Here is a 21,975-nt window from a genome sequence, read left to right as displayed (position 1 = left end):
ATATTATGCTCCAAAATTCTGCCCTACAAATTTAGGCTTGCTGCTCTGAAATTACAACTGATAAGCTCCGAAAATATAACTATCCAGAACCAAGTATGTCTTTACAATGCAAAAAAGTTAATCATACTGTAAAACTAGAACTCAAAACTGCAACAAAAGGTGAATACATGTACTTTCATTAAGTGAAGCCATACCAAATTGCCAACATTTGACCATTTTTGACCCCCAAAACCAGAATAACCGTTTAATTTGGTTCATCACAACTTGTTAGAAGTTATCCAGTTAAGGCTCTCGTATCATCTCCTGTTAACTGGCAGCAGCTGCCTGCAGCAATGTGTGGTGAAACTGGATGTCAGCAAATAAAACTAAAGGTAGACAAGGCACACCCAGGCCATCTCTATCAACCTGACCCCAAATACATTCTTATCCCTAAGTACTTACCACACTTGTTAGATTACTAATACATTTGATTTTTACCCAATTCATTTTTCCACTGTTCAACCATCCTTTGTATCAAGTGCTTCCAAGAACAGAGATTCCCCCCCCATAAATTTCAAACTATAATCAATAAGGTGTATAATAAGAACCTTTTAGATTTCCATCTATTACAAAAATCCTTTTTTCACTCTACTCCAAACACACACCATCTTCGTCATTTATTAAAATTGCACCAGAGTAATTCTGTATCCAGGAGGCATTTCAAAATCAGCACTGGATGGCAACCCAAAAAATTACATCTTACAACTAACTCTTCAGGCAAGAGCACAACTTTATTTTCACCTCTAATAATAAACCACAATTGACAACAACAAAAGAAACTGTGCAGTTCAACTTTTTATTTTAATAAAATCAGAATATGCACAGCACATGCAGTGCTAGCATCTAAACTAATACAATAAGCAATTACTAAAGCTACAGTGACTTGAGGTTCAATCTTCACATTCAGCAAGTTTAAATCCATCTTATGTGATTTTTGAAACCTTATAACTGAAAATATTGCTTGCTGATAAAACTTGCTCAAATGCTATCACTGAATGTACAAGTCACTGATTATGCCAATACAACAAAGATAACCACATGTTTGAGGATTGCAATGAGCCAGACATTCACTGAAAAAAAAAAAAAATACACACAACGAAACAAAACTCACACAATATCTGAGAATCTGGACACTTCGTATCAGTGTTTTGAAGTGTTTCATTAATATCTTAAGACAAGTGTATCAAAACCTTGGCATGATTCAATTTAAAGTCGCCAATTTTATTTTTACTAACATCAGAAAGTTATGGCTACACTGCCAATGCCGGGTCTGCTTAATTTGACTTAAGAGTTTAATATGACTTAACATTAAAAGCTCACACTACCCCGAAATATATAATTTCACGCATACGGTGACATTCAACATTCAAGTGCCAGTGTTTTTGTACTGTCTTTTGGTCAAGTTTCTTTAAACTTTCAAAGAATCACTTTTAGGCTTACAAAAATAAATATTTGTCAAAATGTTCAATAAATATTACATAAAACTAGCAGCAAAAAGTATCTAGAAATCTGTCGTGTGCAAATAGTTTTCTTCCCAACTATCATTCCCATGGTCCCAAATAAATTTTAGAATCTAGTCCCATCCCCTTCCTAGACAAGCTGCGTTCAACAATCTCCAAGAGACAAAATAAGATTGGAAGTATAAGGACACGCACACAAGACATATATATAAAATTCTCTGAATGTGCAATAAAAGAAGTACTTTGTAAAAAGTTATGGGCAAAATGTACAAGGGCCTAAACCTAGACTAATTGAAATAGCACCATAACAAATGACCTCAATACTGTCAAGTGCACCTACTTAATAAAAGTTTTAGAACAAGGCACAATACACTTGAAAATCTATTGCACTTTAGGAAATTTTTGCCATCTTCCTATGCCACTGTAAAAAGATTGAGCGTTTTGATCACCGCATTCTGGCCACAAAATTAGCACAGAATTCAAAGTGGCAGAGGCATTTTAGTGGTGGACAATGCTCATCTTTGGCCAGATTTAGCATAAACAGACTATAAATACAATGGAAACCTATGCAACTAAAACTGACTAAAACTGCACTGTATAGCAGAATTGACACCTTGTGCAGTTATGTACATATTTCCAACCTGTGTGATCTCAAAGATTTCAGTTTGTTACTCTTCTGGAGCCATTTTTACAAAGTCTATAGTAAGCCAGTTTAACATCTCAACGCAGCTTGAACAGAGTAATGTAAATCGGCATTTAAAATAAAGCCTGCTGCATTAATTCTTCCTGTTCATACCCTCTTGACCAAAAAACATCAACACTAGCATGCGTTATTAGACCAAAAATCATCCAGGGCCCTAATGAGGGCTGGTCATTGCTGTGGTCAGCCATTCTACCATTTCAGTTTCATTTATGGCAGGCATTTAAAAAGTCTAAGTAGATGAATTCTCCTAAAAACCTATCTCAAGTTATCAGACCTTTAAACTTTCCCTGTAATAGTTAGTATGCCCACATCTGGCTAGCTCATAATTAATGATCTGCCTAAACATTGAAAGAGGAATTGCTGTATTTACTTGCATTAACTTTGAAAACAGTGCTTTGAATGTATGCATGTATTCATACATCACCTCATCATGACTGGAATGGCTTGTTTAAAGACTATCAGGTTCTAAATACCTATCCAGGATAGAGTGAGCAAATCAGAACTTTAACTTAATACAGTTTGCCACATTAGAAACTAATTCCATTAATATGCTTCAAGACGTTTGTTGTTTGTTTTCCCCCAATCTGCAAGTATCAAAAAGCCCTAATGCAGGCTACCGCATAAGTTTTTTCCTTATAATATTTATGGATGAATCGATGATTCCTGTTAAGTTGTATCACACCTGTGTGCCAAGGTTTGATTTTAGCCCAAGTTCAGTATATTTATTTTGTCAAAACAATTGGTATCTTGAGCATTACTGAGCCAACAGGACATCAAAATAAAAAGTTGTCTAAAGTTAAAGGCACAGTACATTAACAAACAAATGATCCTCAGTCACAAAATTATAAATGCAGTTTGGGATGGGGGTTGGGAGGGGAGTTAATCCAAACTACAGCAATGAAGTCTTCAAACCACCTTCTGAACAGGGCTGCTGATTGTTCCTTTCAACTCTTCATGTGACCTTGAGCTCCCTTAAAAAAAAAATTTCAGTGGAGAATCACAGCTGGTAATGTACTGCGAGTTCTTGAAGCTACACAAGGTATAGTCTGGCTAAGTTACATGTGGTTTCCATATTAGCTTGTTTGGCAGGGTGACCTACTGCAAAGCAGGTTCAGTTACCCCACCAGTCAACCCCCTGGGAGTTATAATTTCCTCCATATCCGTCACTGTTGTAAAAGCCTCCATAGCCACCTAATGAAAGATTTAAAAAAAGAAAAATTAATTAAGTCATCCACTATTTAATACAATCTTTCCCTTCTTTATTTTTGATGCAAAATTACAGAAAGCAATCTACAGGGCCGAACTTCCCAATATTTTAAATTATGCTTTGAAAAAGATGGAAAAGAAAAAAAACCCCTTCCCAAAGATATGAGGTTAAAAATAAACATTACCTCCACCAAACCCTCTGCTGCTGCCATGGCCGCCTCCACCACTGCGGCTGCTGCTGGCGCGGCTGCTGCCAAAGCTGGAACTGCTGGGACCACTACTCTGTCGATAGTCTCTGGCACCAAATCCTCCACTGAATCTACTACTACAAGGACAAAATGTGTTAGAGTTCACATAAAGATGAAATTTCGACCAGATAACCCAAATCTTGTTAAAACTTCCCAATGACCAATATCTGATTTTCCAATTCAAACAATTCCATCCAGCCCTATCTTCCCTAATAGTGATTTTTAAAAGGCCTTAGCTGTGAAAAGGCTGACACCAACTTAATGTCACTTAAATAACCTTGAAAAGTTAACCTTGGACATAGCACCCATCCCCATCATTATACACCATTTGTTAACTCACCTTTTGGATCGTCCACGACTGCTACCCTTGTAGTGGTGTTCATAAGCCATGTTTTCTAACCAAGATGGCACTTCTTGTTTAGCTTCAACAAGAAGATCCAACAAATCCTTGGTAATATTTATGTTCCTCTCATTAAAGAATGAGGTGGCAAGGCCTAAAACAGTTCCAAAAAGTACATAAATTAAGGTCTTCCATAAAGTAGCACAGTATTACTTTCATATTAGAGTATTAAGTAGAATACTAAAAAAACAGCACTATAAAAAAGCACTACTATTTGCTATTTAACCAACTCAAAGTTCTTTGAACAAACCCTGACTTTTCCTTCCACTTCTGCTAAGATATATCTTAATCGCATTCCTTGAAAATAGGAGTTCTTCTAATAAGATCCTGAAAGTTCTTTGCTGCAAGAATCACACTGAAAATCAGAAACCACCACACCATCAAGTAACCACACACTTACCAAGGTTTCCTACACGTCCTGTACGGCCAATGCGATGTACGTATTCTTCAATATCACTGGGCAAGTCAAAATTGATAACATGTTTCACATTTGAAATGTCCAGTCCTCTTGCTGCTACCTAGAAAATAACTTCTGTTACATATGGTCCATTTAAAAGAAAGCAAATAGTTGAACATGGCGACCTTGAGAGTAAGATTGTATTATACATACTGCTGTAGCCACTAGAATCGGGCTTTTTCCTGAGCGGAACTGGTGAAGAGCCTCTTCTCTATCTCTCTGAGATCGGTCTCCATGGATACTCGTACAGGCATATCCTTCATGGTACAAGAAATCCTCTAGAGAATCTGCACCCTTTTTGGTCTCCACAAACACTAAGGTCAGTGAATCTTTGCCTGAAGTTAAAATATTACAAGGTTTCTGTCACTAAGAGTGGCTTGGTTCTCTTTGCACTTAATAAACTTGCAAATAGAGGCAATTAAAATAGACCGTTTCAACAGAATGTTTTGGATGAGGAGGAAAAGCAATAAAGGTGATCCAAATGGATTTATTACCTAAACCACCAGAGTGATGCTAAAATTATACCTGTTGCATTTAGAAGGTCAAGCAGAAATGACCGTTTGTCTGACTCTTCCACCCAGACTACTTTCTGTGTGATGTTCTCAGAGGTAGAGCCAACTCTTCCTACGGCCAGAAAGATATACTCATCCAAGAAATCACGAGCAAGCATCTGAAAGAAAAAAAAATTATTTTATTATCTATTGAGATAAACAAATTCCTAACTAAATAAGATTTGCAGCATCAAACAATACCTGTATTTCCTTCGGGAAAGTAGCACTAAACATCATAGTGTGGCGAACTCCCTTTGGTGGCATAGTATCTTGTTCAACGATTCTACGTATTTGAGGCTCAAACCCCATATCCAACATCCGATCAGCTTCATCTAACACCAAGTATCTGCCATGAAAAAAAAAAAAAATCCAGTTTAGAATTTGAGGAGAAAAGACAGTTTTAATACAGCTGTTTCTATAAGCACAATTAATTATTCATTCAGGTAGTTAAATTCCTCACACCACACAATTTGACCCATGTACGTGAGACAAAGCACAGGATCTTTGCCACTAAATAAATGGTCCAAGATAGTACACCCAAATTAGCTCTTATACTTGACTCTGGTCCCAAAGTCTGGTCATTCTCAGACTCTACTAAAATGTCACCGATTTTTCAACATTAAAATTACAATGAGCAAACTTTCTGGAAAAGCTGGAAGACTAAAATAAATCTCTTCTCCATCTTAAAATTTATGGACAAGTTCCAAAAAACTAATGGCCAGTAATTTTTTAAGTTAATGCATTCCACACATTTAAAAATTAACATACTTGCAGAAGTCTAATCCAATCTTCCCTCTTTCCATCATATCCACTAGACGTCCTGGAGTGGCTACTAACAAGTGGCATCCACGTTCTAAGTCTCGAATTTGCTGACCAATATCAGCACCACCATAAACCACGCAAGGACGAACTCTAGATCGGTATGAAAACTGTAAGCAAAGAAATTTTATCAACTTTAAGGCCAAGATTTTTACGTGGTCATAGAACACTGCATCACAATCAATGAGAAAGCCGATGATCTCTGAAATGCATACTTACTTTCCTGGCTTCCTCGTAGATCTGTACAGCCAATTCTCTAGTTGGTGCTAACACCAAGGAGATTGGGTATTGTTTGCGGCGCCCATACCGTCCATTTTCCTAAGAAATAATTTATAAGTTAAACTCTTAACATCCTTTTTTAAAGGTTCATTACACATAATTCCCTTCTGTAATTCACGGATGATATGTAAAAACTGTTTCTAATTATATAGGTTAGAATACAAGTCTTACTGTCATTTAGAAAGCTTTCTCAACAGCTACCTACAAGGTTCTACAATCATTTCCCACTTTATATAGAAATATTTACCTTCATGGCCCTCAAAGCCTCGCCTGGACCATCAGAATAAATCTGACTCAAGATGGGCAAAAGAAATGCTGCAGTTTTTCCAGACCCTGTTTAAAAGAAAGCATATTCATTTAACCACAGAAAAACCTGCTTATTATTTTTGAATATATATTGGTAGATGACAGTGTTTTTTTTTTAACTGCCCAACAACTTAACAATTAATTAGCAATTTTACTTTATTCCCAAATTAATTTTCTAAAAATTAATGGCTAATTAAAAAAATACCAAGTGACAACTGATCAATCTGTAATAGGAGTTAGCAAACTAAGGCCCAACCTGTATCTTTGTAAATAAAGCTTTACTGGAATAAAGCTGTGACCAATAATTTTACATATCATCTATGGCTGCCTTCATACAACAGCAGAGCTGAATGGTTGCAACAGAGACCACATGGTCCATAATCCAAAAAAATATTTTGTTCATTTACAGAAAATGTATACCAAACTCTGGTCACTCACAATGTAGTAGTATTCACTTCTTCGCATTTGTGCAAAGAGAGCAGGAATTCTGTCTCAAAACTGGTGTCAATTTCAATTTTTTTAACACTTCCTTGAAGGTACTGTACATACTGATAATGTATAAAGGATGACATTCTCACTCTTCCATAGGGAAAGAAAGATACCAAATTATTCAAGTGCCATATATTTTTATTGGGAGAATCTTGTCACTCTTTCAAACTGGCCAAACTCACACAGATATAATAAAGCCTGTTCTCAATTCAGAGGCTATAACTACCCCCATTCCCAAAAGATGGGAAGTAAGGACCCTTCCCTTGGCCACATTCCCATGGATCGCAAGCTATTCTCTAATCTTATCCTTCTTATCCCAGATACAATAATGTTATAGTGCTAACTTTCCCACCACTGCAATCACAATAACCTATCCCTGTTGCAGCAATATCAGGGTCATGACTTTCTATAGGCTATCCCCAAGACACCCTAATGGAAACACTAGAGGTAATACAGGATACAAAGGGCTAAGACAAAAGAGATACCATCCAGCTACTCCTTATCTATATCAAAGTGTACTAGTCAGGCTACAAACAGGACTCGAGCTTCCTCATGAAACTTAGATACTTCAGGCGTATTTTTTTGGTATTGGTTTTATGAGAGCAAGCAGAGTTAAGGTATTCTGGACAACTTTTTACTTTATCAAGTCTGCTTACCTGTTTGGGCACAAGCCATCAAGTCTCTCTTCTCTTTGATAATAGGAATAGCATGCTTTTGCACTGGAGTCGGACGAGTGTAGCGAGTAAGCTCAATGTTTCCCATAATAATTTCTCCCATCTCAACATCACTGAACTATCAAGAAATTCATCAGGGTTAAATAGGTAGAAATGCTACCTGGAGCCATTTTGCTTTATACAAATACAATGGGGGAAAAAACCCCTATCAACCAACTTGTACTTTAGTTTACAGCTGCTTTAAATAAAAGTTATCGTGTTAACATTTTGAGGGGCAGGGGGAAAAAACAACAACAACAACCCCCTAAGCTTAACCTACACTGGAAAAGTTTTGGGTTCCTCCCATGTCTGACCTATTTTCTATTTCAAATTTTAGTAATGGTAACATTGAACTCAATCTCCCCCTTTCCACAAACCAACGAGGCAGGCTTTTAGAGTAACTTTAAAAGATTGTTAACACAAAGCAGGCATGGTCTATATAGGCCTTTAGGAAGCCCATCTCATCTTGATGTGCTGTGAAAATACTTACACTTCCCTCTGTCTTAAAGGTCAAGCAAAAATACTTACACTTTCAATGTGTGGAGGACAGTTGTTGCCTGTTGCCTCAACTGGAATGTCATCGTATTTTTCAAAGTTAATCCCGGTGTTGCCTCCAGAAAAAAGTTCTCTGAAATCAGAAGATCTGTAAGTTTGTTATACTAGCCAATAAGGCTTCATCACAATTAACATACATTTCAAAAACTTACTGTTCCAAGCGTTCACTTGGCGGGAGTGGTTTTGACCAATCATCTTCATCTGATTTGTCACACCAGCGACTATTTCCGCCACGTTCATATTTTCCAAAGCCACCTCTTTCACCACGGCTGCCAATGCTGTCATAGTCACCTCGTCCACGATCATCAAACCTGAACAGCACAAGCAATTAATCAGAATCTTATCATTTAACCATTATCAGATTCCTACCACTACTCTAGAACTGTGCCTGAAGAGAAGTTCATTATGGCTCATTTCAAGGATGTCAACAGTCCAGCTCAGGCTTACTCTTATTTGACAAATAAGGCCCTCTAACCAGATTGTATCATTTACATATTTTCTAAATTCAGTATCCTTCTTTATTCTTATTACACAGCCTACACAGGCGTCATACATGTTGAAATTGAATCACGTCTTTATACTTGAAACTAATAGAGTATTGTAAATCAACTGTAGTTCAATAAAAACAAACTAAGCTTGGGAGGGGCGGGGGGGGGGAAGAATCAGTCTTATACACATGAAACCAACATATAACTTACACCTTTAAATGTTCTCATCCAAATATTTCTAGTGGTAGGGAAAAGAGGAAAGTATCACACCAAATATCAATTGTCCCAGTTATATCAGGATGCTACTTAAAGGACAATTCACCTGTGTGACAAACTTTGGATAAAAAGGTAGAAAATAATCCTTACCTGAATTAAGATGTTTTTAGTTTTAGGCCTGTTTTCGAAAAATCAGGACACAGAGGACTAACCACAGCTATTAGGCGCATGAGGTCAGTTCACCACACTTGTGTAATCAAAAATATAAGGTGTTTAAAACTCGTCATATAGAATATCCACGAAAATGTCAACCAAATTAGGCCATTCACTAAAACTCTTTTAAGTAGAATATGTAAAACCAGAGAAATATAAAAATAACTGATTTCATTATGCCAAAAGGCATGTTCTTCTAATTCTTGAATAACAAGTTCAATTTAGTAGACCTCTTACAGTTAATACATAAATATGATTAAACAGACATAATACCAATTTCTAAATTGTTGTATTGTACATGTAAAAAAGGCAAGAAAATAAGAAATCACTCACCTTCCCCTTGATCCACTTCCACGATCACTGAAGAAACTAGACTTCCCTCTTGAATCACTACGGCAACCAAAACTGCTGTATGCATCCTTATCTTTACTAGAACTCCACCCTGAACTGTCTTTATCATAGAATCCTTCCAAAAAAAAAAAAAAAAAAGCAAACCCATTTTATTATATTATTTAGAAAATGACAATACTTTAAAACATGTTTCCGAATCTGAAGCCCTCTAACTGACTATCCCATCTCTGGACCAGAGGGACAATGGAAATATTCCTACCACGGCACTAGAATATACTGTGCACTAAACAAAGCAATCGACAGTCTGAAAATGTTCTGAATGAATACCACTTCTAAAAGGTCAATAGCTTTGCCTGTAACACAATGATTATGGTATTGTTACATGACCATCACAATTTAACTTCCATTCATTTTATAAGTGTGAATGAGTTTACTAGGAGTTACCATTATTTCAATGTCTCTTAAAAGTGACATTCATTTAAAACATTAAGAATGTCAGTTTACTTGGTTTAATACAGTATTTCTTAGTTTCAATAGTAAAAAGTTTAAGAACAGTGCTCTGTTCACATGAAGTACATACTACCAGATGAGAATTAGGAATATATAGAAAAAAGGAAAATCCTCATCCCTACACAACTCAGTGTAGACAGGTTCCTAGGGTACAGCTATAAACATTCAGTAAGAGGGGATGACAAAGGTGTAAATTATCCCAACAGGTAGACGGTTTAAAGACAAGTAGAGGGTTTAACTAGCTTCAGTGACACTTTATTAAACAGTCAGAGATAGTTTATAAGTTAAGTTACTTTCCTTCCACCTCCTGCCTCTACCAGCCAGGTGATCAACAGTCTTAGCTACCAATAAAGAGCTGAGTTAGATTTCTAAGATCTCTTTCAGCTCTAACTCCTATATGATACTGCCTCTCTCCCTGCTGATTCCTGTCATTGCAACGAAGGGAGAAAAGCACTAAATATACACAGGAGTCAATTTCAGCTACTGCATTCTAAGAAATGAGCACCCATGACGATAAAGACTCTACAGTAAATAAAAGCAATGATATGATATCTGTAAAACAGGACTGATGATAAATATCAGATGGTTTGTTATAAAGGTTAAATAAGATGGTGTATTAATAGCATTTGATATAGGGTTTATCTTACAGTAGACAAAGTGAATGCTGGCTACAAATAAATACCTATGGAATCCAAAAAAAAAAAAAAAGCAATGATATGATACCTAAGAAATTATAATACAGATTTTATATTCCATGTATTGCCAGGGACAGTGAAGCTAACATGGACTACCTATGGATATGGAGAAACGACAGCAAACCATGTGCTTCTGTGGACTCTCCACCCTTCCAATCCTGCCTTCCTTATCCACTATCTTCCCTCTTCTTGACCTTCAGTTTTCCTGACCTTCCCCTTTTCCTCCAAATCTCAGATCACCTATTTTATGGAATACACAGCACCCAAACAATTGTCCAATTGTCCCATAATATGAGCCATATACTAGTTCTCTGTCACTTATTTACAAAGTTAATGGGAAAAGACCAGCTGTTGTGATACCTTTTAGACAAGACCCTTCAAATGAAGCAGTTAAGGCAAGGAGATGAAGCCAGAGAATCACTCCCATCTATTGGGAGCGTGCCCAATGCTTGTTAACTATTCCCCAATAACCCCATCTTCATTTTGGCACCTCTGCAAGACAGAAATAACTGGGTTGTCATCACTATGCAGCAGTTTGGTTTACACAGTAATGGGTGCCCAATCACCTTTTTCAAATTGAAATCATGCTGTGAATGATTACAAACACAGGTTAAGCACAAGACTAGTGAAATTGTACAAAACCATGCCCTTGGCCTCAGAAGAGTTTGACATAGGCAATGCAGTTTTCCACTGTCTGACATTAGATGAGTTTTTCCAAAATGAGTAAACCCTAATATCTGAAATAGTTCTGCCAGTAGCAGAGGTGAGGCACAATGTTTACAGACTTCTCCAGGTGTCTCATTTTCCCTAGGCTCCAACTTCTAAATGCAGCAAGAATTAGGTATACCAAGTTGTTCAAAGGACGTACCTTTAGTAGCTTCTCTGTTCCTTAAGTGAGGAGGAATATAGCGCCCTTCTAAAAGAAATTAACAAAGTTAAACTTCATATTCCATAAAACTTTAAGTTAAAGCTTTTTGGCCAAAATTTGTGCTATTAAAAAACAGTCCTGGAAAGAAATTTTTTAAATCTATAGTCCTCCAGTCTGACTATGTACTTGGAAATTGAGAAGTGGGGAAAAAAAAAATCTACTTTTATTTTAAACGGGTTATTGCGTTAATAAGTAGAATTTTAAAAGGGAAAGGAGAACTTTCCCTTTCCCTAGGTTTGACTTGGAACCTAATAGTTGAAATCTACAAATACATAAATTTAACTTGTCACTAGTGGTTAATTTAACACAATATTTTAAAAGGCCTGCTATGATTTCAGAGAATTGTCACAAACTAACAAAAGAGTTACAACGTTAAGTATTACTACAACAACCTAAAAAACATGTAACAAACATTAATAAATCATTTAACATGTAGCAGAAGTGTTACTATAACAACCCAAAAGTAATAAACATGTAACTAGCCACTAAGAGGTTTTTTTGTTTCTACCCTGGTTAAGTTCCAAGACATAGAATACATATGTAACATAGGAAAGTTGCAAGAGGGGGAATGATTTCAAGGAACTGTGAATTTTAATTCGAGACTTGCAGAATTTAAGGAAAGTCAACTGTTTTTCTGTATGCACAAGAATACAGCCTAGACAATGGATGAGAATCAAAAGCAAATAATGTATATATCCACCAAGTAAAGTCAACTTGTTTTATTACTAGTTAATCTGCAATTTAACTTTTTCACTTCTGGGTTGAATTAATTATTAAAGATCTCTATTAGAATGATCAAGTCCTAAATGATTCTCAGCATGCCAAATAAAGTGAAATTTAAAACAAATACAAGTAACTGTGCCCAGTGAGGCCCTCCTTGCCTAAAAATGAAGACCTGCCCTTTACTATGCAACAAAGAGAGCTTGAAGAAATGGTGCTTTTAGACCTTACATACAGCCGATACACATTTTTTTTCCTCTTTTTGGTTAATAGGGTAGGAAGAGACCTGAGCCAAAAGCAGGTCTATTGCCAATAATAAACCACCAAGATCCCCTACACGTTAATACTAATCTCTACCAAGTATCCAAAAAACCCTTTTAAGAAAAAAAAAATTAAATAAAACTTCTATATCTAACTTTTCAAAAGAATACAACAATTCAGCATTTAAAATCCTAACCACCACCCCAAGATTCATTATGGCCTTGTTCTATTATTTTTTTTTAAATATTTATTTATTTGGCCACACCAGGTCTTAGTTAACAACATGCGGGATCTTTAGTTGTGGCATGCAGGATCTAGTTCCCTGACCAGGGATCGAACCCGGGCCCCCTGCATTGGGAGTGCAGATTCTTAACCACTGGGCCACCAGGGAAGTCCCTAGCCTTGTTCTATTATTAAGTCTCATGTTCTTCATGGGAAAGGGATAGCTGTAGCTGATGAATGTGAATGTTCCCTTTATTCAGTTTAATTCTGGTAGATTCACTCTAATAGTGATATACACATTCCCATCACCTTTAAGCTGGGCTCAGGATTCATAATAGACACAATCAAACCCTTCTAGAGATAATTTGTGTTTTGTATAAGGTCCTTAATGATTGTTTTCATTCAAGAAAACTATTCCGTTCTGTTATAAAAAGACCACAAAGTGGGACTTCCACTGCAAGGGGCATGGGTTGTACCCCTGGTTGGGGAACTAAGATCCTGCATGCTGCACGGTACGGCCAAAAAGAAAAAAAAAAAAAAAAAAAAAAAACCCCCAATGCTACCCACCTAATTCTTTACACAGTAAAAATTGGCAGAGAAATTCTTAAATTTTAAACAAATCCAACGAAATATTAAGGTATTAAAGCTCTAATACTCAGTAACACAGCATTGTAAATCAACTGTATTTCAATGAAATAATTTTTTTTAAAAAGCCCTAATATTCACAGTAAATCCATAAAATGTTTTACTTACTGCTGGCGGTACTTCCTCCACTCTGATTATCAGAAGAGTTCAGGTCTAGGCCAGCAAACTAGAAAAGAGTTAAACTTTGGTTAGCAGCCCATGTGCAGAAATATTACACTAAGAGAAAACTAGTCTTGCTCTCTAGCATTTACTAGCACTAGTTGCCCTGTCTGCCTCACCCGGGATGTGAAACTCTTAAGGAGAATGTGACTAGGAATGTGCTTCGGAGACAATTAGGTTGTAAGCAAATGCAAAATACTTTACTACAGTACTACTGTATATACTGCAGAAGGTACCACACCAAGATGGTGGTGCTATCCAGGAGAAAACTGGGTCCAAATTTAAGTCATTCATTCAAAATGAATCTTCCCTGTAATGTTTTCCATAGTAAAAGTTCAAGAAATTTAAATTATTTTAAAATGTCAAATAGTCATTGGATTCATTTTAGCTCCAAACATTTGGAAACAAATGTTTTCAATGCCCCCAGCTTTCTACTTGGAATTATTTTAAACCTACAAAGCACACCTGAAGAATGTCAGAACAAAAATTTTATCGACCATTTTGTAGTTCCTTTATCCCTAAATACTGCACAAATATTTTAAATTAGAGTAGCACTCTTCAGAACAAAAATTAATATAACCACCACTTACTGAGCACTACTAAGCACAACCCTATGAAGTAGGTACCTACTTGTTCTCCCACTTTCACAGTTAAGTTCAGAACACTTCGGACATAAATGGCACAACTGGCATTTAGTGTCCTTAATGAGTAGGACACATTTTACTGCCTTTATCTCCACGTCTACCCGTCCCTTTACACTGGTAGCTCAAAGCCTCAACATTCTAAAAAAGAGATCTATCTTCGTCGCATTCTGTAATAACTAAGCAAACTATTTACAAGCAATAGGGGGAAAACTATATGTGCCAAAAGCAGTGTTTCATTTTTTTAATGTACCCAGTCACAGCACTATTGCCACCTGTTTGCAAAGGTGATACGCTATACCATAACGTTTAAGTTCTCTGTTAAAAGCTCATGGTTATACTGTCAAATTGCAAGCATCATCAATGGAGGCACCGAAAATTGGAAGCAGATGCTAAATCTTGAAAACAAGTGAGTATGGTAAAGCAGCTCATTTCCTAATTCCTATCAGCAAAAATGCTGTCATGTTTTCTCGGCACTAGTTATCTCAGCAACAGACTGATACTTTAACGCACAATAGGAACAAACTTTCTTTTTGCACTTGTTGCAGTACGTTTTGTTATTAATTTTACACTTGGCAAACACTAAATGCTACTGTAAACTGTTAGGATTACGTTATTGCAATTTTCTCAGTTGTGAAATTAGCTTGCTGCTTAATTCTAACGACTCTGCATACTTTTTCCAATTACTTCGATTACAAATTTCATTCCTGCCTAGAATCTTAAATACAGCACTACCTACACGGCAAATGTTAAAACTGGGAACAGCCTATGCTCTTGATAAGAGATTTTTTATGTCTCTGCTCCATTTAACATATGACGCGTCAGCAATTTGGAGAATTCAAACTGATTCATTAATGGAAAAAATGCTCCCCCCAAAACAGGTCACTAAGTCCTTAAAAACATATTACACACGACTACATTAAAGTCTACTGACAATTCATTTGCGTCACTCGACCTCGTTTCAGAATTTCGGAGCTCGTGGTAGGCAGAAGTTTACTTAAAAGCAACAAACATCGCACTGAAGAGCGCGGTGCCACTGTTGCTGAGGGATGCAGACTTCCTGCCACCTCAGCCCAGAACCTCTCCTCTACCTCTAAACCCTTAGAAGAGGGCGTTCCGGTTAAGACGACAGACCCGGAGCCTCTGACCTATTTCAAAATTTCAGTCCACAAGCAGCAACAAGTCAACAACAAAACTGTTTATTTCTCCCCAAACCACATTCCGGGTGTTTTCCTCTGGCCGGGTCCCTAATCAAACGCCGGCATCAAAGTGGCCTAACCCTGAGGACACTCGCACACTCCGTGGCACCCCCTCCCCCCAAACGACGCGCGGCCCTGGGCTAAATCGCCACACAGTGACTACCGTGAGCATGTGAAGCGGGGCGGCCGCAAACCCCCCTGACGTCTCCCCACCGCGTTCAACCTCGAACTCTAGAGCCCGGCGCCACCGCGCACGCAGCGGCCCATTCTTCCCTCCCTCCCTCCCTTCCCCCCTTCCCCCCTCCCTCCCTTCCCCCTCTCCCCTCCTTCCCCCCTCCCCCCCTAATCTTCTGCGTCACAAAACTTTCCACTCCGGAAAGGCGGCCTCACGGGCCGTGGCTCCCGGCCTGCGGAAGCCGGGCTGGAGCGAAAAAGGCCTGCGGAAGGAAGCCCGGGAGGAACAAGATGCCCATCCATCCCCGTTTCCGGGCCCTCGGCGGCCCGGCCTCTCCCGCTCTTGGGCCGCAGCGCCGCCCAGCCACCCGACACCACACAAAGGAGGCCGCCGCCATTACCCCGCGCGAAGGCCACCCCCCGCGCCGCCCCCTCCCACATTCCAGGGCCGCGTTCCTCCTCCCGCTCACACGCGCGTGCACACACACACGCCAACGCCGCTCGGCTCTGACAGGAATCCGAGCCGCGCACGCCGCGAGCGCCGGAGCCCTCAGGACCAAAAAGGTCCCCATTCGAGAACCGCCGCGCCACCCCCCCCCCCAAGGGTCACTAGTCAGTCGAGGTTCGCGCGTGCGCGCCTCCGCAAGAGCGCGCGCCCCCTCCCCCTCCGCCCGCCTGCGCACGCACACACAAAAGCCGCCATTGTGCTCAGACCGGGGACAATACCGCGAGCCAAGCAGGGGCCCCAGCGACAGCTACAAGTAGCATTCCTGTCACCATCCCGTTCCCCCACAGCCCTGGGGCATTCACACTCACCAGCCCGAGGGACCCAGCAAATGGGAACTGAGGATACCAGCTAGCACTGCGCCACAAACCAGGTTAAGTGAGGGGAGGGAATTCATGCGGCAACAACCCTGGTAGGCTCCTTGCGGCTCACCTGCTGGTCCAGCCCGAGCGCATTTTCCACCGCCACATGACTCATCCCTGAAGAGTACCGAGAACTCGGAGTCTTCCGCTGCTGAGCTAATGTGTTTGGCTCACCGCAAAGGCCCTCTCACGGGAGAACTGCGGCTCTGAGGCGCACGGCGCGGCCACGGATCTAATATACCCGCTGGAACGGCTGCTACGTCAGCACGTAAGACGTGTGCCCTCCCTCTCACACCCGCACTCCTCCCGCCGCTACGACTTCTGCCTAGCTACTGCACTCTCGTTTAGTCCTAACCTCGCGGGATTTCCTAGTCGGTCGCGTCCCCGGCTCGTCGTCCTACCTTGGCACTGAGAGCGCCAAATGCTGTCCTAGTTCGCTTGAGTTCCACTTCCCCTGTCCTCCGCTATTACCCTAGCCAGGTCTAGGTCTCGAGATCTCGCGAGAATTCCTCACCTCCCGCTTTCCGCCAGCTGGGAAACCTTAAAATCTAATACAGGCCTATTCCCCCTTTCTTTCCGTAACGTCCCCGGTTTTCGCAGTTCCATTGTTTCTTGGGAGCGCTCTCTCCTTTCTCTCTCAGTCCCCCGGACTTGGAGATGTTGTGAGATTTCTCCAAACTAATTGGCCCTAGCGTTTTCGCGGGCAGACTCCCCGAAATCGGAGTTAGGCAAAGAGAGGCCCAAAGCCCAGGGGGCGGCGGGTCACGTGACTGCAGGTGTCGAACGCGGAGGCCATTTTATGGAGCAGGAAACTGGTTTTAAATAGAGTGCTCGGAATCGGGGGAGGAGAGGGGAAAGAGGGAGGGAGGAGGCGGGAAGAGGGGGGAGAGGAGGAGGGGAAAAAAGAGGAAGGAGGAGGGAAGAGGGCGGGATGGTGACCAGGGGACTGGGGAGAGGAGTGGAGGGGAGCCGGCGGCGCGCGCAGGTGGTGAGACGCTTTACCGCGCGGTTGCCTAGGCAGCGGGGGCACCGCCTAGGAAAGCCAGAGCCCTTCAGGTTCCCTACAGTCCGCCGACCCCGCGCCCCCCCAAACGAGAGCGCTCTGTCGCGCGCGTCCCCGCCCCCCGCGGTGAGGAAACAATGAGACAGTCACGCGCTGAACTAGAGTGGGTGGTAGCGCACCCTCCTGAGACCCCAGCCCTCCGCCAGCACGACCGCTGAATTAGGCCCCTAGTTTCCTCCTGCGGGGTGTCCAGCGGCTGAGGGCCGATGGCCACCGGCGTGGTGCTGCCTGCCTCAAAGCCAGAGGACCCTGGGGATGGAGAACGGCTCTCCTAGGGAGTCGGGGGTGTTTGTGGCTGGGCGCAATCTGGGCGTGACTAAGGAAGTCTACAGCATTATCGGCCTGGGTTCGGGGTGACCCTCGGGCCACCGCGGTGGATGGGGAATGGGAGGAAATGGGTTTTTGCCATCGGAGGAACCCCTTCTTCTGATCCCCTCCTGAGGAAGTGACCCCTAGTCCCAGCCTCGGTGCTACAGAACCTTAAATATAAGATGTGTTGACTAGTGGATCCGTGGCTTTAAGCGAGCGGCCTCACAAACGTGGTTCTTAAAAACGTTTTCCCCCCTCTCCTCTGACCCTCAGCCTGACAGAAATAATATACAGAGTTTTCCACCATCCCCCAAAGGATCATTCTGCTGCCAGAATTCAGATAGCTAGTTCTCATTACGTGATCTACCACTTAACTTTTCTCCCTTTCCAATTTTTAAAATTGAAACTGAAATTCTAACGAGATAGGGAGATAATATAACATTTGTGTCCTGGGCAAGTTGCTTAACTGCTTTGGGTCTCAATTTCCTCATCTATAAAAGGAGCTGGACTACATGACCCTGTGAAAGACCCAACTCCTTTTTATAACGAGTATTTTGTAATGCACCCTTTAACCATACTGAAATAACAAATCATAGATAATATAACCTAAACTTAACAACACACACTTTAAAAAAACAGGACCTAACTGGAGAATAAAAGCAATTATAATAAAGCGATGTATTTTATGTGAATGCTCCCACACAAGGACACTAAATGATGATATCTCCCCAGTGCAGTCACAAATGCAAACTGAAAAAGTGTGTTTTCACAACTCAAGTACCGTAAGCAACGTCTCCATTGGTGACCTTATTTTCCAAAATGGCGAATTCTTGGTAATGTTTGAAACAAAACACAGTAGTCTTCCCTCAGTTGATACAGTAGTTACATTCCTAGAGAATTCAGTGTATTTATATCGAAACTGGGTAAAAATACTTTTGTTTATATGTAAAATAGTGTTAGTTCTAGGCTTATATCATGATGAACTAGTTTTTCACTTAATGTGAGTATCTGGCGGGTCAATTCTTCGCTGTATGGTACTGTCCAGGATTGTAGAATATCTAGTATGCCTGGTCTCCGCTCACTAACTTCCCGTAGCCCTTGCCAGCCATGGCAACAACGAAAAAAACATTTCCACAGTGCCCCCTTGAGAACTATTAAGCTTAATGATCATTAAGATCCGTTTCAGCCCTAAGATTCATGGATTCTTATAGAGCACGGGTGAGGTGTGTTTTTGCTTGGTTTTGCTTCCCTTTCATATAGACCAGGGTAAACATTCTAAAGCTGTGAGTTCCGACAGTTCAAACCGCATATAGCAACGATGGGATGTACCGAGTACCCAGGTTCTGGGCTTTATTTTGCTTTTGAGTAGAGCCGGTTTACAGGGTACTGCCATGGGAGTACCTAAAAAAATTAAAATACATAGCCGTTTCCTATTTTCAGTTACCCCCTGCTCATAGGCTTACTCAGTTCAAACCACCGGGGTGTTTTGTTATTTTGTTATAATTGGAATATCAATTTGGAAAGGAAGCAGGGTAACGTAAAGCTTTGTCTTCAAACACATTCATTCTGAAAAAGATTGGGCGCACTTGAAGTAGCTAAATGAGCCAACTTTCACAGAGCTCCGAATGACGTTACATGCCACTAAGCAGTCATTTGTATATCTTTTCCACAAGGCTCGCCTTTGCAAATTTTATTTGAAGGGACCTAAAAAGAAGAAAAGCTGAAACCAGGGAAACTCTTTTCACATGCTCCTTTTCTTACATTCCCAGGCATTGTTAAGCTGAGCACCCATGTTGAAGCAAATATGCTATTTGCACCACCCCCATTCCCATCTTCACCCCACCCCTCCATCAAGAGCTTACCAGAACCTAGGAACTGTAGATCCTTGAACTAGCAGTTCAAATCACTGCTCTACTGCTTACAAGCTGTGTGACTGGGGGCAACTTATTTGACATCTTAGGGCCTCAGGTTCCTCGTCTATAAAGTTAGAGTAAAAATATTTTCTGCATGGTTGGGATTCAAGGGCTCATGCATGAAAGGAGTGAGACTTTAGTACATGGTGGATATACTTGCACGTCTATCTCCCCATCGTTTCAACTTCCCCAGCAGAGTGGGTTGCTCTGGCACTGGGCTCCCAGAGCACTCGCTGTTCAAGTCTCCCCTGTAACACTCACTGTGTTATACTGCAGTTCTGTGTGAGCCCACGGAGGGAAGGGAACTTGTCCCACCCCAGGACTGTACAAGGTGTGGCACACAGAGGTCCAGTAGATGTTGAAGATGAGTGGATAATGCAGATGCCCGGCCTCTGCAAGTTGTAATGTGGGGCATGTTAACAGGTCTAGATCCATTATTTTGCTTCCACACGTGGCTTTAAGTAAATTTCATCACCACTCTCTGCGACTAAAATAGACTGAAATCACATTATCGTGATGCAAATAATGTGTCCAAGTAGCCTAAAAGCTTGTAGAAAGATAATTATACTAGTCTGCAACTTGAAGAAAAGCAGTAATAAGAGGAATTCCAAGAGACAGAAACCTCAGAGCCTTCAATCAACTTCATGATTGCCAGTCATTTTTCTGCAAGGTCCGGGGAGCCTTCTGGGTTCAACTGACCCACACTTCCCTTTAGTGTGGATAGGGGATAAAGTTCAAGGAGGGCGGAACTCCCCTGTAATCAGAACGATAATTATAGGTGTGGAGGTAAAAGCAGTTGCCTACTGAGTCTCCTTTTATGTTTTAAAGTGTAATTGCCTTTTTGAGTGTTTGTTTGTTTGTTTGTGACTTCAGATACAGCAGGTTAAGCTTCCAATGCCAGGTAATTTACAGTAATTAGGAAGATGTTACTATGAAGGCTGATAAAAGTTCTAAAGAGAAAAGAGGAGTCTTAGGCACTAGGATATTGCTGTACAGTTTTATTCTCCAAGGACAAGAGCTGGTACATACAAAACCAGGTTTGTTTTAGACAATTATTATACTCCCAAATAGCAGATCTGGCCTGGAGTCTGCTTTCCTCTCACAAAGATGGCAAGGTGAAAAACAAAATTATTTTGGAGGGCATCTTCTCTACCACTAACGTTGCTAAAAATATTTTCAGACGAAAATCCAGTGTCCTTCTGCCTTCGTTCATGCAAAGTGACTGGGCAGTACAAGGAATAAATAACAGGGAAGCCTTGGGTAGAGGCTCTGAACTGGAGGGAATGGGGCAAGGAGGCTGCCTTGCTTTGGGAGAGAAGACAAAGAATCTTGGAAATACAGCAAAGGGGGTCACATACTTTCAAGATTACATGCTGTGTCTTAGGTAATAGGGGCATTTTTAGCAGTTTCTCTCTCAGGTGATGTAGAACTTGGCCATGACCTCACAGATACGGCTGAGTAGCAGTCCTTGTGTTGGAATTACAGTTGTCCCTCTGTATCCAGGGGGAATTGGTTCCAAGACCATGCTCAAATACCAAAATCCTCAGATGCTCAAGTCCCTTATATAAAATGGCATAGTATTTGCATATAACCTACACACATCCTCCCGTATACAGGCAGACTTCGGAGGTATTTCGGGTTCGGTTCCAGGGCACCGCGATAAAGCGGATATTGCAATAACACAAGTCACAAATTTTTTACTTTCTCAGTGCATATAAAAGTTATGTTGGGAATTCCCTGGCAGTCCAGTGGTTAGGATTCTGCGCTTTCACTGCTGAGGGCCCAGGTTCAATCCCTGGTCGGTGGTCAGGGAACTAAGATTCCACAAGCCGCGCGGTGCTGCCAAAAAAAAAAAAAGTTATGTTTCCACTATACTTACACTGTAGTGTATTAAGTGTGCAATAGCATTATGTCTAAAAAAACAATGGACATACCTTAATTTGAAAATACTTTATTACTAAAAAATGTTAACCATCATCTGAGCCTTCAGAGAGTCATAATCTTTTTGCAATAGTAACATCAGAGATCACAGATCACCATAACAAATAATGAAAAAGTTAGAAATATTGTGAGAATTACCAAAATATGACACAGAGACACAAAGCGAGCAAATGCTGTTGGAAAAAAGACGCCCATAGACTTGCTCGATGCGGGGTTGCCACAAACCTTCAATTTG

General features: G+C 40.7%; 1 protein-coding gene across 4 annotated transcripts; it reads right to left on the bottom strand.

The window, feature by feature from the left end:
- Positions 1–751: 751 nt before the first annotated feature.
- Positions 752–16,735, bottom strand: DDX3X (DEAD-box helicase 3 X-linked). 4 transcript variants are annotated; one of them, XM_059911909.1, is made up of 17 exons: positions 16,585–16,735; positions 13,583–13,640; positions 11,567–11,614; positions 9,476–9,608; positions 8,378–8,536; positions 8,199–8,313; positions 7,614–7,749; positions 6,410–6,495; positions 6,103–6,201; positions 5,833–5,993; positions 5,266–5,410; positions 5,039–5,183; positions 4,667–4,848; positions 4,457–4,574; positions 3,997–4,150; positions 3,594–3,733; positions 752–3,393 (listed from the first exon to the last, which is right to left on the bottom strand). In XM_059911909.1, the coding sequence occupies exons 1-17, from the start codon at positions 16,627–16,629 to the stop codon at positions 3,314–3,316; spliced, it is 2,004 nt and encodes a 667-aa protein (XP_059767892.1). In that variant the 5' UTR covers positions 16,630–16,735; the 3' UTR covers positions 752–3,313. The 4 variants fall into 4 exon arrangements, with proteins under 4 accessions (XP_059767892.1, XP_059767893.1, XP_059767895.1 ...); XM_059911910.1 differs by having other exon boundaries at positions 3,594–3,730; XM_059911912.1 differs by having other exon boundaries at positions 3,594–3,730; positions 8,199–8,298.
- Between the last annotated feature and the right edge of the window lie 5,240 nt (positions 16,736–21,975).

Source organism: Balaenoptera ricei, chromosome X, assembly GCF_028023285.1.
Source record: "Balaenoptera ricei isolate mBalRic1 chromosome X, mBalRic1.hap2, whole genome shotgun sequence".
In the NCBI taxonomy this organism is placed as follows: Eukaryota; Metazoa; Chordata; class Mammalia; order Artiodactyla; family Balaenopteridae; genus Balaenoptera; species Balaenoptera ricei.
This window is presented reverse-complemented; position numbering and strand designations above follow the sequence as displayed.